At 47.5% G+C, this 19,166-nt stretch overlaps 1 protein-coding gene across 6 annotated transcripts in view; it reads left to right on the plus strand.

The window, feature by feature from the left end:
- The window catches only part of ATE1 (arginyltransferase 1), a 412,370-nt gene that overhangs the window by 228,398 nt on the left and 164,806 nt on the right, over positions 1–19,166 (plus strand). For 5 of the 6 annotated variants that reach the window (XM_069239196.1, XM_069239195.1, XM_069239199.1 and 2 more), the window contains one exon: positions 11,986–12,018. The exons of the other annotated variant lie outside the window; for it this stretch is intronic. In XM_069239196.1, the coding sequence (XP_069095297.1) occupies positions 11,986–12,018 (33 nt within the window). The remainder of the gene's footprint in view (positions 1–11,985; positions 12,019–19,166) is intronic. 6 annotated transcript variants of the gene reach the window in all.

Consider the following 19,166-nt stretch of genomic DNA (forward strand, 5'->3'; position numbering starts at 1 on the left):
TGACCTATCCTTAGACTGTTCTCACCCACCATTTTCTCGGGCGTCCCCCACGCACAGGTAGCAAACTTCCGGAAGTGGGTCCACTGATGGTCTTTTGTGGATGTGTGGCGACCCTACACCCCTAGATGTGGGTTCATTTTTACTATTCACCGGTACACGACCTGTATGTGTGCCTTGATCGTGTTCTCTTCCCATCCGCCCTTATTGACGTCATATACTGAGCTGATTACCTTGGACGCCTACTTTTTGATTACACACACAGTCAACATGTCCCTGAGTGCTCCATTACCCCCAGTGCCCATGTGGCGACTGCCTAGGAAGGTATTGAAGGACTCTTTTTTTTCCAGAAGTCTCACGGCCAGCGCATCACTCAGTACTTCTCTGACAATCAAGGAATGACGTCTTCTAGGGAGGTTGAGTAGGACACCTTCAAGGCAGTTGCCTGGGGAAATTGCACCAGGGAAATAATAGGTGTCTGCAGAACACTCGACCATGCGATAGCCAAGTCTAAGAGCCAGATAGCAGATCTAGCCAGAACAGTGGTCCTGGATGCTGAGGCACTCGCGGAGGCCAAAATCCACTATGCAACCCTCCTAGAACAACTGCGCTGCTTCAGTTTTAAAGCCCATGCAGTCACAATACACAGAGAACAGGATAAATCATGCTAACTTCTTGCATTGTTTGTCTGCCGGGATTCCCGTAGGGGGTCAGCCTTCGAGATATCCTCGTCTTCTGGTACCAGCCACAACACCCAATGAGCTATCCTAGATGCATTCTTGTCCTGCTACTCCTTGGTTTATACAGCGACTCAGAGTTCTGTCTATGGAGAAGGTCAGATCGTTCCTGTCAGGTTGCCCCCTTGTGAAGGTCACACCCATTAACAGGGAGGAATTAGATTAACCCCTAACTGTTTGCAAGATCAAACACGCCATCTGTATCCTGGTCAGGAATAAAACCCCTGGCCCTGACAAAGAGCCTTCTGCCATCCCTACAAGAGTCCCTACTCATATCGCTACCGAAACCCAATAGAGAGCTGACACTTTTCACTTCTTCCCGCCTATATTGGGCTCGGGATAGAAGATCCTGAGGAAGATCCTGGCTGGGAGATATGCTAAGATCCTGCCAGCCCTAGTCCACCTTGACCAAAATGGCTTTGTTTTCAGACATAGCACTTCCCATAAATACACCGCATGTTCCATCTGATGGACCAAGCCCCCTCCCCAGCTGTTCCCCTATCCAACTTGCCTCATTCTAGACCTGGAGAAGGCTTTCAGTCCTCTAGAATGGGACTTTGTTTTTCAGGTGCTGTCCACCATGGAGGCAGTCGAACGCCTATGCACCTACACTCAGCTGCTATATGCGGCCCCCACATCCAGGGTCCACTTGGTTTGGCTATCTCTGCATTCCCAGTGAAAAGGGGCACCAGACAGTGCTCCCCCTGTCCCACTCCCCACCTTATTGTTTGTGCTCTCGATGGAACCCCTAGCAGCCAGACTTCACCTGGAGGGTGATGCCTGGGGTATACCCCTAGATGGTGCAACCCATGCAGTTTCCTTGTATGCGGATGACCTACTCTTTTACGTTTAGGATATCCGCACGGACCTCGCCCTCATTTACAGCACACTACAATCATTTGCGCACATTGCTAGCTTGCATGATAATGGCAAAATTTTGCGCCTTCCACTTGAGCAGCACCCTGCCTCCCATTGAGGTTAGGTTGGGGGGACGAATATTAGACTGGATTGGTGTGACACTGTCCGGTTCCTTGGGATATGCTTGTACCACTCTCCCACTGACCTCTTAGAGGGTAACCACAGGAGGCCCTTTGCACCCTTGAAATCTCAAGTGCCATTTTGGAAAGCACTTCCCCTGCCACAACGGACAAAATAACAGTTTCGAAAATGTCCATCCTCACCTGCCTGCTCTACTACTTCGCCAACCTTCCCATCATTTCCCACCCCCCTTCCACAACATGACGCGCTGCTTAGTTAACTTATCTGGGGCAATAAGTGGAATTGCATCAAGCTACATAAATGCAGCTCCCTGTGGTTGGGGCGGCCTCGGAGCACCTTCCTTTGAAGCCTACTACTTGGCAGCCCAGCTTCATTGGGTCTCGCGGTGGATGGCATAGTGCAGCCTGTCTGAGACATGCATGGGCTCGGGTCCCCTCACTCTTTCAGAATTCCAGAGATATCTATTGCATTAGGCTACCCACCCCCATACACACACACACACAGCTGTGCAGTCACAACTGGTGACAATTGCAACCAAATACATCTGACTGGTCATGCGACTTGCTCGCCATGTCACTCTGTATGCCCCTGCCTTCCTGCTACAGGGCCCTCCTTGCAATCCCAACTCTCATTCCTCAGCAGACATGGTGCCCTGGCTCGCTTGTTCCCTGACCACCGTTGGTGACCTATTCATGTACAGCCACCTTCTCGCACTCAACCAATTGATTGACAACTTTTCTCTCTCCAGGGGCTCAATACCTGATGTACCACGCACAAAGCACCCAGTGGTCCGTAGTGGATGCAGAACCCAATACTCATTCTGTAATACAGACCCTAGTAGGCATGGAACAGGCCGCCGCCTTATCATATAGCCCTATAAGGCACTGAGGGGGCGTACGGGGGCCCCCATTCACTTCACTGAGAGAAAGATGGGAAACTGACTTCGGACAGGCTCTCCATGACACCGAATGGGATAGGGTCCCGAATTCCCACACAGTCTCCCGCAACACCCGGCTTAAGGGCAGGCAATTTACCATCCTCCATAGGGATTATCAAAACCTCAACCTTTTCTTCGCCGTAGCTCACTTGGGCTGAGTGCGCTGCCACATGACCTCGGCAGAACTATAACACCTGCTGTGGTCCTGCCCTCGCCACATACTGGCATCCGATCTTTACAACACGCTGCATGGTGACAGAACTCCCTGACATGCACACTTGGGTAACCTTTGCTCTGGGCATTTGTAAACATGGAGGGGCGCTTGGCAGTGAGGGCTTGTTTCGCCATCCTTGTTCTGCCCCTCGCCAGGTGCGCCGTCACACTGCACTGACGATCAAGTCAGGCCCCTGAACCCGAGGCCTGGTATGGAGTGATGCTGTAGTGGTAGAGGGCTGAGGTGAAGTCCTGCACTTCAAGAAGAACTGACATACGTAAGCGCCCCATCTCCCCGCATGTAACACCCTCCTCGACCACTTTCTCCCATTAACTTCGGAATGACCACCTGCCCCCATGCACTCCGGCTTGCAGGCCCATACCAGCTGGGCCCTCTTCCCCTCGCCGATACCTGTGGCTCATTGCTCTATCCTCCCACCTACCCTGCTAATGCTGGGCTCACCGGCCTCCCCCCAGCAATTACGCCACCCTGGACTTGTTCAGCGGCCGCACCCCTTGCATCTAACAGAGTCCCGCCTGACAGTGCTTTGGTCCCTAACGCTCTTCTCTTACCCCCACCCAGTTTTCATCTCCCCATAGCACAGGGGCACGCCATACCGCTACTAGGGATCCACATGGCGGCATCAGTCTCCTTGATTTACTTCGTATGCAGCCTATCGGCCAATCAGATGCCCAGTTATGTCGCCATATTGATGTCCGATACAAATACTTGTAATGCTTGTTTCTTCTTTTCGTGCCATTGTTTTATGAAAACCTTAATAAAAACACTTGGTGGGGTGGGGGGTGGAAAGACTGCTAAGATGCGTGGCAGATATCCTTTTTTGAAACTATGCACTGCGTGGGTCACATTGCTCTGCATATAGGGTGGGTATCACATAACCTGATCTTAATTGTCTTGACTGATGCTGCAGTCTTTAATTTCCATGGCATCTGAGCCAGTAGGAAGAGCTTTTGATGGCAAGACTTTCTTGAATACAGGCCATCTTATTACGTCATTCTGAGGAAGAAAGAGCATTGCGAGGATGAACTTGAAACATCCCCTAATGTGGATGTATTTGGAAATATTACAGAAACCCTTCATCCTTAGTGGAAGTTTCCCTCAGCAAAGACCTCACAAGCAGGCTCTTTAGCTTTTTGGTACTTTACTCAGAGTGCAACTTAGAGGGTAACTGATGAGGTTCTTCACAAATTTAATTAGCTTGTGTGTTTTCTTGTTACTTACTCAGAGCCTTCCTCCTGGTTTCAGTGGCTGCCCTGTTCTTAGACCTGTTAGAGGAACCGGTAGTGATAGCTCCTTAGCCTTTTTCTGTCAGGTTGAACAATAGTCCAGAGGCTCTTGTTGGGAGGTTGCTGGGGGTTTGGATTTTGCCTGATGTCACCCTTTCATTGATCAGATCATAGCACTTCCTGCAAGGGATTACCATCCAGCCCAGCTAGTATGCTCCCTAGGCTTCGTGAAGTAGAGTTGATAGGTCAGATGAGTGTTGAACAGGTTGATGTTCTTTTACAGCTCTAATTCTGATGCCATTCCTTGTAGATTTGGTAGGACTGTATGTCACTTCGTTAAAGAACGTGTAAAGCTGTTATGTAAAAAAAAACAGACAATCTGAATTAAAACTATTACAATTTTTGTTTAGTCACCAAGACCTAGTTACTAGGATCTTGTAAAGTAGTATTGAGACCGGACAGCAGTTTCGGTGAATTATCGTAGGTAACTTGCCAAAGTGCATTACCTGCTTTCCATTGATGCTCCTTTAGAAGTGGCTTAGCCAAACACTGGCACAGCTAGTCTCTTCAGTGGCCACAAAACTACCTGGGAATTGTAAGCCTCAATTTTAAATTCCAGCAGAGTTTCGACCTCTTTGAAAAGCCATCACCTAATGGATAACTGAGCCGTAAACTAGCCCCTTGAGGTGTAGAGGCACATGAGGAAAGTGTCCGAAGCCTGCATCCCGACAATTTCCTGCTTCCTCGACCTCTGCTTACCCACTGCAGTGCAGTGGGTGGTAGGTAACCAATGTACTGCTGTATGGATGAAAGTCAAATCACTGTCAATCTCCTCTGTAAATCCGTGTGCTTTGAATCTTGCCTTTAAACAGAGAAGAGTCTCTAACACTTAAAAAAATAATATCCAAATCAAAAATGTTTTTTTCATTTTGTTAGGCAGGTATGATGTCGGAAAGCTGAAACCTGCCTATCAGTTGGGAAGGACATAGGTTCCTCTTTGTAGTTGTTCTTGATGGCACTGTGGATATTATATTGCCTTTCCATTTTTGAACCACAATTTGGTTATTTTTAAAATCTGGTGGCTAATTTAATGTTTTGTGGTTCCGTTTCCTTTAAACTGGGATTTAGTCCTTTCCCCGTGAGTTTTCTTTTTCTATGTTAGACTTTTTTAGATATACCTTTTTTAACATATTTCGTTTTAATACCGTTTCTCTAAGCAGTATATTGGGAGTTTACTAAAACTCCCTTGCCTGTTCCAGTAAAACGCTGCCAGGTGTCCGTTTTTACAACACTCTGTTTCCTTTTGATGTAACTTTAGTTTGTATTTTGCTGAATTCCTAACTCTAAGCCTAGCAAACTCCTGTTTCACAAAGAGGTGAACTACAAGTGCCTTCTTTTGGCTTCTTCACATGAGCTGACTGGCTCTTTTCAGTGAAGCTGTGCTCTGTTCAGAGGTTGGGGTTTGTCTTCCCTTTCTTTCATTAATGGATCGAAACACTAGGCCTCAGGCGCCTTTCCTTTCTTTGCCACTGTGACACTGTGCCTTGACTTTTCTTATGCCAGGCCCGTTTTTATCTCAGAGTCATAGTTTTGTTATAGAAAGCTTAAGCTTCTGCAGTCCTGTGGAATTAGTATTAAATTCAAATTTGGTTATTGGGTGTTCGATTATTCAATTATGTTGGCGCCTTGACAGGGAAAAGCCTGGAGGGGTTCCATAGCGGTATGAGTACAGCGCCTTGAGACCCTAACGGGTGAGTAGTGCGCTATACAAGTGCTAATTTACATTTTTTACATTTACAATTTTTTACCTGTATGTATGTATGTGCGTGTGTGTATATATATATATATGTTCGATGGCATCTGTCGCTGTAGATACGCATGTTCTGCAATAGCTCGCCATCTGGTGTTGGGCCGGAGTGTTACAAGTTGTTTTTCTTCGAAGAAGTCTTTCGAGTCACGGGACCGAGTGACTCCTCCTTTTGTCTCCATTGCGCATGGGCGTCGACTCCATCTTCGATTGTTTTTTTTCCGCCATCGGGTTCGGACGTGTTCCTGTCGCTCCGAGTTTCGGAACAGAAAAAATAGTTAATTTCGGAAGATTTTCGTCGGTATTGTTGCGTTCGGGATCGGCGTACTTACATTCAACACCGCATCGAAGATCGAAGAGCTCCGGTGCCCTTCGGGGTAGTTTTTCGATCCTCCGTCGGGGCCTGGTCGGCCCGACCGCGTGCTGAGGAACGCCGATGGAACGGACCCCTTTCCGTTTCTGCCCCAAATGCCACAATAAATACCCCTACACAGACCAACACTTGGTCTGCAACCTGTGCCTGTCACCTGAGCACAGCGAAGACACCTGCGAGGCCTGTCGTGCGTTCCGGTCCCGAAAAACACTCCGAGACCGTCGAGCCAGAAGACTTCAAATGGCGTCCGCACCGACAGCCCCACGGGAGTTCGAGGAACAGGAAGAGGAAGGTACCTTCTCGATCCAAGACTCAGACTCCGAAGGATTCGACGATACACAAACCGTGAGTAAAACGTCGAAAACCACACAAAGAAACATTTACAAGGCCCAGGGGACGCCACTGCCACCAGGCCATGGCTCAACCCATAAAATCGGTGACCGACCGTCGGCACCGAAAAAGGCCCAAACGGTGCCGAGATCGTCCGACTCCGGTCGAGACACCGGCACGCAGCCTTCTCGGGACCGAGAAAGTGCTGGAGACAAGCCTCGACACCGAGATGCCGGTGTGGACACGGCTCGACGCCGAGACAGCGGCACCGAAACAGATCGACGCCGAGAGGTTTCGGCCCCGAAAAGGAAAAAAGTCACCTCGGAGCCGAAAAAACACGCAGACAAAGTTTCGATGCCGAAACAAACTGCAAGCGACCCAGCTTCAGGCTCTTATACAGAAGAGCACTCGCTAACCTCCCAAATGCAGAAGCATAGGTTTGAGGAAGAGCTACAAGCAACTGATGCGGACCATACGCAAAAGCGTATCTTCATTCAGCAGGGGACAGGGAAAATAAGCACCCTTCCCCCCATTAGGAGAAAGAGAAGGTTGGAGTTCCAGACGGAACAAGCACCACAACCAAAAGTGGTGAAAAGAGTTACACCACCACCCTCTCCTCCGCCCGTGATTAACGTTTCACCAGCACAAACGCCATCACACTCCCCAGCTCACACCACCATGAGCCAGGGTGACCAAGACCAGGACGCATGGGACCTATACGACGCCCCAGTGTCAGATAACAGCCCAGAGGCATACCCTACAAAACCATCTCCACCAGAAGACAGCACCGCGTACTCTCAGGTGGTGGCTAGAGCAGCACAATTTCACAACGTAAGCCTCCACTCAGAACAGGTCGAGGATGATTTCTTGTTCAACACACTCTCCTCCACCCACAGCTCCTACCAAAGCCTGCCTATGCTCCCTGGTATGCTCCGGCACGCAAAAGACATATTTAAGGACCCGGTCAAAAGTAGGGCAATCACACCAAGGGTGGAAAAAAAGTATAAGCCGCCTCCTACGGACCCGGCTTTCATCACAACACAGCTGCCACCAGACTCTGTTGTTGTAGGAGCAGCTAGAAAAAGGGCCAACTCTCACACATCTGGAGATGCACCACCCCCAGATAAAGAAAGCCGCAAGTTTGATGCAGCTGGTAAGAGAGTCGCAGCACAAGCTGCAAACCAGTGGCGCATCGCGAACTCCCAGGCACTACTTGCGCGCTATGACAGAGCCCACTGGGACGAGATGCAACATCTCATTGAACATCTGCCCAAAGACTTCCAAAATAGGGCAAAACAATTGGTTGAGGAGGGACAGGCCATCTCCAACAACCAGATCCGCTCCTCCATGGACGCTGCAGATACAGCTGCACGGACAATTAATACATCTATAACTATCAGAAGGCATGCATGGCTCCGAACGTCTGGATTTAAACCAGAGATTCAACAAGCAGTTCTCAATATGCCTTTTAATGAAAAAGAACTGTTCGGTCCAGAAGTGGACACAGCAATTGAGAAACTCAAAAAAGATACGGACACTGCCAAAGCCATGGGCGCACTCTACTCCCCGCAGAGCAGAGGGAATTACAGCTCATTCCGTAAAACGCCCTTTCGAGGGGGGTTTCGGGGTCAAAGCACACAAGCCAGCACCTCACAAGCCACACCGTCCAGTTACCAAGGACAGTATAGAGGAGGTTTTCGGGGACAATATAGAGGAGGGCAATTCCCTAGAAATAGAGGAAGATTCCAAAGCCCCAAAACCCCTACTACTAAACAGTGACTCACATGTCACTCACCCCCTCCACACAACACCAGTGGGGGGACGAATAGGTCATTATTACAGAGCATGGGAGAAAATCACTACAGACACTTGGGTTCTAGCAATTATCCAACATGGTTACTGCATAGAATTTCTACAGTTCCCTCCAAACATACCACCAAAAGCACAAAATTTAACAACACACCATTCCAATCTCCTAGAGATAGAAGTGCAGGCACTATTGCAAAAGAATGCAATCGAATTAGTGCCAAACACACAAATAAACACAGGAGTTTACTCACTGTACTTTCTGATACCAAAGAAGGACAAAACACTGAGACCAATCCTAGACCTCAGAGTAGTCAACACTTTCATCAAATCAGACCACTTCCACATGGTCACACTACAAGAAGTATTGCCATTGCTAAAGCTGCACGACTACATGGCAACTTTAGACCTCAAGGATGCTTATTTCCATATACCAATACACCCATCGCACAGGAAATACCTAAGGTTTGTATTCAAAGGAATACATTACCAATTCAAGGTACTGCCTTTCGGATTAACAACCGCACCAAGAGTCTTTACCAAATGTCTAGCGGTAGTCGCTGCACACATCAGAAGACAGCAAATACATGTGTTCCCATATCTAGACGACTGGCTAATCAAGGCCCATTCGTTAATAGAGTGCTCAAATCACACGAATCATATCATACAAACCCTCTTCAAACTAGGGTTCACCGTCAATTTCACAAAATCCAAAATTCTGCCACGCAAGGTACAACAATACCTGGGAGCCATAATAGACACATCAAAAGGAGTAGCCACTCCAAGTCCACAAAGAATTCAAAATTTCAACACCATCATACAACGCATGTATCCAACACAAAAGATACAAGCAAAGATGGTATTACAACTCCTAGGCATGATGTCATCATGCATAGCCATTGTCCCAAACGCAAGACTGCACATGAGGCCCTTACAACAATGCCTAGCATCACAGTGGTCTCAAGCACAGGGTCACCTTCTAGATCTGGTGTTAATAGACCGCCAAACTTACCTCTCGCTTCTGTGGTGGAACAACATAAATTTAAACAAGGGGCGGCCTTTCCAAGACCCAGTGCCACAATACGTAATAACAACAGATGCTTCCATGACAGGGTGGGGAGCACACCTCGATCAACACAGCATACAAGGACAATGGAACGTACATCAAACAAAACTGCATATCAATCACCTAGAACTTCTTGCAGTTTTTCAAGCACTAAAAGCTTTCCAACCAATAATAGTTCACAAATACATTCTCGTCAAAACAGACAACATGACAACAATGTATTATCTAAACAAGCAGGGAGGGACGCACTCCACGCAGTTAAGCCTGTTAGCACAAAAAATTTGGCATTGGGCAATTCACAACCAAATTCGCCTAATTGCACAGTTTATACCAGGGATACAAAATCAACTCGCAGACAATCTCTCTCGAGATCACCAACAGGTCCACGAATGGGAAATTCACCCCCAAATACTGAACACTTATTTCAAACTCTGGGGAACACCTCAGATAGACTTGTTTGCGACAAGGGAGAACGCAAAATGCCAAAACTTCGCATCCAGATACCCACACAAACAATCCCAAGGCAATGCCCTATGGATGAACTGGTCAGGGATATTTGCTTACGCTTTTCCTCCTCTCCCTCTCCTTCCTTACCTGGTAAACAAACTCAGTCAAAGCAAACTCAAACTCATATTGATAGCACCAACTTGGGCAAGGCAACCCTGGTACACAACGCTGCTAGACCTATCAGTGGTACCCTGCATCAAATTGCCCAACAGGCCAGATCTGTTGACACAGCACAACCAAAAGATCAGACACCCAGATCCAGCATCGCTGAATCTAGCAATCTGGCTCCTGAAATCCTAGAATTCGGGCACTTACAACTTACCCAAGAATGTATGGAAGTCATAAAACAAGCAAGAAGGCCATCCACCAGGCACTGCTATGCAAGTAAATGGAAGAGGTTTGTTTGCTACTGCCATATTAATCAAATACAACCATTACACACAACTCCAGAACATGTAGTGGGTTACTTGCTTCACTTACAAAAATCTAACCTAGCTTTCTCTTCCATTAAGATTCACCTTGCAGCAATATCTGCATACCTGCAGACTACCTATTCAACTTCCCTATATAAAATACCAGTCATTAAAGCATTCATGGAGGGCCTTAGGAGAATTATACCACCAAGAACACTACCTGTTCCTTCATGGAACCTAAATGTTGTCCTAACTAGACTTATGGGTCCACCTTTTGAACCCATGCACTCCTGCGACATACAGTTCCTAACCTGGAAGGTGGCATTTCTCATCGCCATTACTTCCCTGAGAAGAGTAAGCGAGATTCAGGCGTTTACTATACAGGAACCTTTTATACAACTACACAAAAATAAAGTCGTCCTAAGGACCAATCCTAAATTTTTGCCAAAGGTTATTTCACCGTTCCATCTAAATCAAACAGTGGAACTTCCGGTGTTCTTTCCACAGCCAGATACCGTAGCTGAAAGGACACTACATACATTAGATGTCAAAAGAGCATTAATGTATTACATTGACAGAACAAAGAACATCAGAAAGACTAAACAACTCTTTATTGCATTTCAAAAACCTCATGCAGGAAACCCAATTTCAAAACAAGGTATAGCCAGATGGATAGTTAAATGCATCCAAATCTGCTACCTTAAAGCTAAACGACAGCTGCCCATTACACCAAGGGCACACTCAACCAGAAAGAAAGGTGCTACCATGGCCTTTCTAGGAAACATCCCAATGCAAGAAATATGTAAGGCAGCCACATGGTCTACGCCTCACACATTCACCAAGCATTACTGTGTAGACGTGTTATCCGCACAACAAGCCACAGTAGGTCAAGCTGTATTAAGGACATTATTTCAGACTACTTCCACTCCTACAGGCTGATCCACCGCTTTTGGGGAAATAACTGCTTACTAGTCTATTGCAGAACATGCGTATCTACAGCGACAGATGCCATCGAACTGAAAATGTCACTTACCCAGTGTACATCTGTTCGTGGCATCAGTCGCAGTAGATTCGCATGTGCCCACCCGCCTCCCCGGGAGCCTGTAGCAGTTTGGAAGTTACCTTCAATTATTTATATATGTATCATCTCAACCTTAAATAAGTGCATACTTAGTCACTCCATTGCATGGGCACTATTACTACAATTCAACTCCTACCTCACCCTCTGCGGGGAAAAACAATCGAAGATGGAGTCGACGCCCATGCGCAATGGAGACAAAAGGAGGAGTCACTCGGTCCCGTGACTCGAAAGACTTCTTCGAAGAAAAACAACTTGTAACACTCCGGCCCAACACCAGATGGCGAGCTATTGCAGAACATGCGAATCTACTGCGACTGATGCCACGAACAGATGTACACTGGGTAAGTGACATTTTCAATATATCACAATTTGACTGGTTTTGTGATATTAATGTGATTTCTTTTTGTCTTGTCTTATTTTTCTTTCTTTTGCATGTCCCCGAAACATTTCGATTCACTGCTGGCACTCCAGTTCACACGCTTTCTCTGCGATTCACCCCTGGAGGTAAGAATGACACGCTGGTTTTGACATACCTACTACTCTTTTTCATCAGCACAGTGTAATTTAAGTAAAGCTGTAGAATGACAGACTGATTATATGAATCAAAAGCAAATCCAGAATGGTCAATTCAATTGAAAATCACCAAACTTCATAATTCTTTAAAATAACTATGGTTTGTTGGTCTGGCTAAAGGGGTAGTCTTCTGGCTGTCATGGCATGCCACTGGTCATCACGGAATTCCCAGTGTTTTTGAATTGGTTAGTTGCATTTTCATATAACAACACTTGAACAATTCATGTATGTGAGCACAGCCGTGACCCCAGTCCTGTATGCTACATATATCTAATTGGCATCGTTATTACGTTCATAATGGTCACTAGAAGCAAAAACAAAATCCCCTGGTAAATGTTTCACAGTCTTCACTTATCACCAAAGGAGCTGACATTTTCCACGTTTTCATATGTGTAGACAAGTGGCATCTAGGTATTCTTCCTGACATTCATATTACTTCCTTTGCTTAGCTTGGTATTTTCAATGGCCAGCATTTTTCGCACTGCCTTTTTCAGTTTGTCTCTTGGTTGATGCCTTATCCCATGAGGAAGTAAGCTATTCCCCGTGGCTAACGCCTTCCCTGGCCAACACCACACTTCCGCCTAGCTAAACTGTACGCCTCCTGGCTAATGTATTGCCCTGCGCTAGCACATCATTCCTTGTACATCTAACAGGACCTGTAATTGGGATAATTCTCTCCTGCTGCTCCATATGGCTTCATATAGTACTAACATTTACTTTACTGAATTGTTTTCCAATTTTCTGCACCTGGCCCTCTCTCAAGCTATTTCACCCGCTAAAAACCAACTTCTGACAGGTCTGGGACAGGGTCTGGTTTGATACGTTTTATCTTCACTATATTATCGCCAATCTCTCCACCCCCCAACCCTGGAATTCTGGCTACTTCACAAGCCCTGAGCCCAGTGGGCAATGACAAACTTTTAATTTCCCACTCCTTAAGGCTAAGTTCCTGGATAGGGATTTAGGCTCTGACAGGCAAGGCCATGAGTCTGATATGAGTTTGGAAGAAAGTGTGGAGGAGACTTAACTGACTTTGATTCAGTTCTTCGGTACCCTCCCAGGTGACCCTTTGATTAATCTAGTCAATTGAACCTTTTTACCCAAGGACTAGACTATGTCGGCCATCCTCCAGCAAAGGGATACTCTAGAGGTCTGGAGTTCTTCTTAAGATTGGAAGAAACAAATTTGCACCCTAGGAAGAAATAGGTCATGTGTTTTGTTTTGCCGCCCACCGTTAGTCGCAGTCATGTGTGGTCTTCACTATCCTGGGCAGACGAAAATGCTCTTGATCAACTGTAGCAGATCTTCTGGACAAGGAATCCAATTCATAGATTATGCATGGTATTGTATTCAGTCTAGATAATTCCAGTACTGCTTTGTCTGTATGCTACCTAAATATGGAGCATGAGAACTGAAGAATCCGGTTCTGCCTCTTCCTGGAGAGAGAACCCTCTGAGATTTTGGTGTAAGGGGAAACCACATCCATGTTAAGGGCATCTTGTCATTTTGTAAAGAGAAGCTTGAAGTGTGCTTGGGCCGCTATTCAGAAGGTTGACATGGATTTTGCTCTCCTTTTTAACTCATGTGGCTCAAACCAAATTATTATACCTGTTTTGATGGTAGTTGTCTTTTGTCACTGAATTGATGGCGGGATTGCCCTAGGAAGTCCACCTGCAGGACAGGGAACCTTCTGATTGTTGGGGCTCAGTAGCAACATGCCGACGTCACATCTGACTCCTTCCTGGATCTTTAAACGTTTCGATAGTGCCTATGAGCACCAGAGTATGGTGCTGCGATGTTCGGCACTAACGCTGTTCAGCTCAGGAAATGACTTGCTTGGCTTAAATAGGCTCCACTCCTGTGTGCTGAAGTCAGTTCCTTTCTTTCCTCTCCACCAGACGCGGATTCAGAGCTGCTTCTCATCTCTCAGAGACCCTTTCTTAAATTTTTCTTCTCCTCACAGAGTTTTTTCAGTGCACACTGAATGTCGCCCCCTAATGACGATCACAAACAAATGTCTGTGACATATCCCCCCTCGAGGTATGCCTGTGGAGTCTGGAGTCAGGCCACGACTCCAAGAGCTACAGAGACTGTGTCACTGAACTCAAAGGCCTCAGGGGACGCAAGACGAAACTTTGTCCCCAGCACAAGAAGACGCAGCGTCAGGACCACTCCAAGTCCAAAGCTCGATCCCAGTAACACTCCTGTTGCCGGAGTTGATGGAGCTGCTCTACAATCTGGTCTTTGTCGAGATCCAAATCCTCTGGTAAATGCAGAAAACACAAGTAGTCAAAGCGGAGTTCCGCTCCTTTGCTCCATTCCCACTCCTCTCATGAAGCGCATGGGCAGCACCAACTGTCTTTCTCCCGCTCTCGAAGTCTGCTGACTTCGAAACCAATTCTGTAGGCCGGGTTTCCAGAGCCTTCAGCCACACCAGGCCACACTGAAGTGTATTGTGCTGTACTGCTCTGGATCCTCTATCTCGACTGACTCCCTCCGGTGTGCCTTCGGGTCTCACAGAGTCATGAATCCTTCCACCTGGACTACCCTCAGCAGGATCGCCGCTGGCACAGCTGGATTCTCTGAGCCACTTCCGCCCTCAGATTCAGTTCTGAGCGCTGCCCCCGGCACCCAAGCCAGGCCTGATTGTCATTTGCTGCCTTTATGTATGTCAGGCCTAGATATGTTGATGCTGACCTTGCCTCCTGAAGATGCGGTCCGATTATCTCTTCCATCACCAACTCAACACAAACTCCAACCGATTGCACATGCAAATCCGAGGCACCAGCCCCTGCAATTAAATAGCAGGCAACATTCATTGTTTTCCCTCTTCTGCACTCACTCTGACAACGACTATGACCAGGAAGATGAGTTTTTTTAGCCCTATGCCGAGGATAATTGGTACAAGGACTTGCAGGAGGCTAGATATCTTCCCATAGCCAGTTCTGTTCTCTCCTCCTGGCCCAGGCACAGAAAAATCTGCTTCCTGTGCTATGGTTATGCATAGGGCAGCTGAAATCCTTGATCTTTAGTTCCCCACGATGGAGGTGAAAACAAACATGCTGACTGGGGTCCTACAGCCGGACCAGACTGCTTCTGAGCCTCTCTTTCCTTTTATGAGGCCCACATGCATACCGTCCTAGGGGCCTGGGTCAAACCTTGTACTAGCCCTCCAGATAACAAATTGCCACGTGCCATCGCCCTGCTCAAGGCGACCCAGCTGTTTTTTCACAACACCCTTCTCCAGAGAGCCTTGTCATGCAGCTTTTGAGGACAAGGCTGACCTCTTCAAGGAGAGTAGGGCTTGCACTCGCTCTTTGGGTCTCATTGCTGAGCCTTGCCACCCACAATCATTCCACTGTTTCTTTCACCATTTCAGCTGAGGCACGCCTTGCTGCCAGCCTGGCCTACCACAGTAGGGAACTCAGAGGTTTTGTGGTAGAGGCAGAGGTGCCCACTGCCCCTGTGGTTAAGGTCAGTATGCGGCTCAGTCCTCTGCCCTCCGCTGCAGCAACGCCTGTCAAACTTCTTTAGTGTGCCCTTGCAGGGCTAGAGCCACCTGTTGGGAGGCACATTGCACCAATTCTATCCAGGTTGGCAAGTGATCAAGTTGGACAGGTGTGTCCTAAAGATTGTCCACAAAGGTTATGCCTTACACGTCATTTTGACCACACCGTGTTGCACCGTCCATACAGCAGCTGAGTGAGGACCATAGCTCTATTTTGTGGCAGGAAGTTCATGCCCTTTTAGGGACTTTGAGAGGGTTCCAGTGCCAGAAGTAGGACATTGTTGTGATTTTCTCCCACTTTCTGGTGTCCTAGAAGGATGGAGGTTTCCAGCATATTGTAAATCTGTGCCCTCTCAACGTCTTCTTCCGGAAGTAGAAATTCCAAATGCTCATCCTCACCCGGGTCTCAACCCAGGAGAGTGCAAGCTGGCATTGGACCTGCAGGATGCCTATTTCCATAAACCCAATGTTCCACCTCACAGGTGTTATGTAGGGTTTGTGGTAGAACAGGAACATTTTTAGTTCTCTATGTTCTCCTTTGTTCTCACCAGCACCCCTCTGGTGTTTATGAAAGTGATGGTGGTGACAGCACACCTTCTGAGGTCAAGGGTTGCAGTCTTCCCCTACTTCGCTGTTGAAGCGGCGGTCTCGCCCCAGGCAATCACCAACCACCTCCAGACTGCCTGGCATCTTTAGGGTTCACCATCAACATGCCGAAGTCACACCTCACTGCTTCTAAGACACCCCCCTTCATCTGAGCCATTTCGGTTTCGTGCCTTTCTCCCGGAAAGAGAGTCAAGGACATTCAGGCTATAATTCTGATCTTTCAGCCTCAGTCGTAGATTTCAGTGAGGTCGACTCGGAGGCGTTTGGACTCATGGCCTCCTGCATCCTGTTAGTTGAGGACGCCAAGTGGCATTTGCGGGCTCTACAGTGGGATATGAAGTCCCAGTGTACCTAGCATTAAGGGGAGTTCTCTGACCAAGTTCAGATTTCGGAGGAGTCTGTGAATAATCTGCAGTAGTGGTTACTGGACTACGATTGGGTTAGTGGCAGACCCCTTTCCCTTCCCGACCCAGAGCTGATAGTGGTGACTGAAGCATCACTTCTGGGCTGGATCGACCATCTGGGAGAGATCAGGATCAGAGGCCTCTGGTTTCCAATAGAGTCCCAGCTCCATCTCATCCTTTGGAGGTGAGACGATCTGCTTGGTGCTGCAAGCTTTCCTTCCGTCCATCAAGGGGAGGCTGGTACAGATGCTCACAGACACTAGCTCCGCCATGTGGTACTGCAACAAATAAGGAGGGGTGGGGTTATGGAGCCTATGCTAGGAGGCTTTGCATCTTTGGAAATGGCTAGACCGCCAAGGAATCTTCCTGGTGGTCAACCACCTGACAGATTAATTGAACGCCAGGGAGAACAAACTCAGCCATCGGTGCCTAGTGGATCACGAGTGGTGCTTACAGCAAGGTCTCTCCTGCAAACGGGGGTAAACTTGTCTCGGTCTGTTCACCACTGCTGAAAACAAGCAATGTCAGCTCTTCTGCATGTTGGAGTTTCCAAGATGTCTCTAGCTCGGAGATGCATTCTGGTTCGGGTGGAACTCAGGACTCCTATATGCCTTTCCTCCGATTCCACTCCTGCCCAGAGTTTTTAAGACCCACACCGACCGCACCCAAGTCATCTTAATGGCTCCAGACTGAGCATGGAGGGTATGGTATCTAAAACTCCTGGGCTTGAGCATCTGCCCTTCGATCAGGCTACCCCTTTGGAAGAATTTGTTTTTGTAGCAGAAAGACAGAGTTCTCAACCTGGGCCCTCACAATCTGCACCATAATGCTTGGATATTGAGCAGCACCAGCTGAAAGCCTTTGATCTCCCTCCAGAGGTAGTTGATGACATGTTGGCATCCAGGCGTCCCTCGTCAAAGAGTGTGTACGCTTGTCACTCGGACAAGTTTGGGGGGTGGTGTGGCGCCAATTTGTCTGATGTCTTGTTGTTTGTTCTGTTCCTCTTATGACCAGGTCTTTTTTTTAGGCACAGTTAAAGGTGAACTTTTGGCCCTTTCGGCCTTTCTGCGATTGCCTGATCAACCGTCGTTATTTAAATCACTGGTTGTGATGAGGTTTTTGAAAGGGCTGCAGCATCTGTTTCCCCCTTCTCCTTCTGTGATGCCCCAATGGGATCTCAATCATGTCCTTACTTATTTGATGTGTACTCCATTTGAGCTGCTCCAGAGCTGTTCCCGATGACTCCTCGTCATCAAAACTGTGTTCCTGGTTGCCATTACCTCAGTTTGGCCTGTAAGTGAGCTTCAGGCTCTGTGTGCTTCCACTATACACCACCTTTCTGCCTGATAAGCTGGTTGTACGAACTAGCACATAGTTTCTACCGAAAGTTGTGATGCCATTCCACATCGGCTAAACCATTACCCTGCTGGTGTTATATGCTCCGCCTCACCCATCTGAAGAGGAGGGGAGACTCTATCGCTTTGACCCCAAAAGAGTTCTCCGCTTGTACACTGATCATACTAAAGACAACCGGGTAGGCAATCATTTCTTTTTAGGGTTCGCTTGAGCGAAAAAAAGACAAGGCTGTGCAGAAGCATACAATCTCACACTCTGATGTGCATTAGAATCTGCTATGCGCTGGCTAAAAAGCAGCATCCGGAAGGACTAAAATGCTCATTCTACCAGGGCCAAACATGCTACCACTACTTTAGCACTCAAGTCCCTGTCCTAGACATAAACCAGACAGCTAAGTGGGCATCCCTCCATATGTTCACAAAGCACTATTGTCTGGCCAGCCATTGACTTTCTGGTTGAGTCCATTCAAAGCCCTCCTCCACTGTTTTGGTTTCAATTCAAAAGGTGAAAAATATGAGGCTAGAAGGCTCTATCAGAAGAATGAGTTACTTACCTTTGCTAACGTTGTTTCTGGTAGAGACTCTATCTGGCTGTAGATTCCTCACTAACCTTCCCATCCTCTCTGCTCTGTGATTGGACCCTACCCATTAATAAGAGCCAGAGACTAGGAATTTGCACATTGGTCTATCAGTTTACTTTTGTGGCTCCACATCTGGGGGTGCGGACAGTCTCTAAAGCAACTGATGTCACTTCTGGATGGAATTACGCCAGTGGGGAGCCACACAACACCACGTTCCGGTGCGCAGAGGTACTATGGAAAAGTAGCCCAGATCTAATGTGACACCTGTGGAATATTTAACAGATGAGGAATCTGCGGCTAGATAGTCTCTACCCGAAAGAGCGTTACTGAAGTAACTTACTCATTCCGACTCTAATTACGGTGCTTCAGCCTCTGTCCTTGATTTCAGTCTGGATAAACGTAAGGTTGCTAGGATTGCAGGCCTAATTATATCAGATGGCATATGCAGGCTCTGCAGTGGGACCTAAAGCCCTAAGGGCACCGCACCATAACTTGTACCCATATTTTGGAGAAGACTGCAAAGGACCTTCAGAGGTGATTGCTGGACCGCATTTGGGCCAGTGACAGACTCTTTTCCTTAACCCACCCAGATTTGATGATGGTGACAGATACATCAGTTCTGGGT

Source organism: Pleurodeles waltl, chromosome 6, assembly GCF_031143425.1.
Source record: "Pleurodeles waltl isolate 20211129_DDA chromosome 6, aPleWal1.hap1.20221129, whole genome shotgun sequence".
Taxonomy (NCBI): Eukaryota; Metazoa; Chordata; class Amphibia; order Caudata; family Salamandridae; genus Pleurodeles; species Pleurodeles waltl.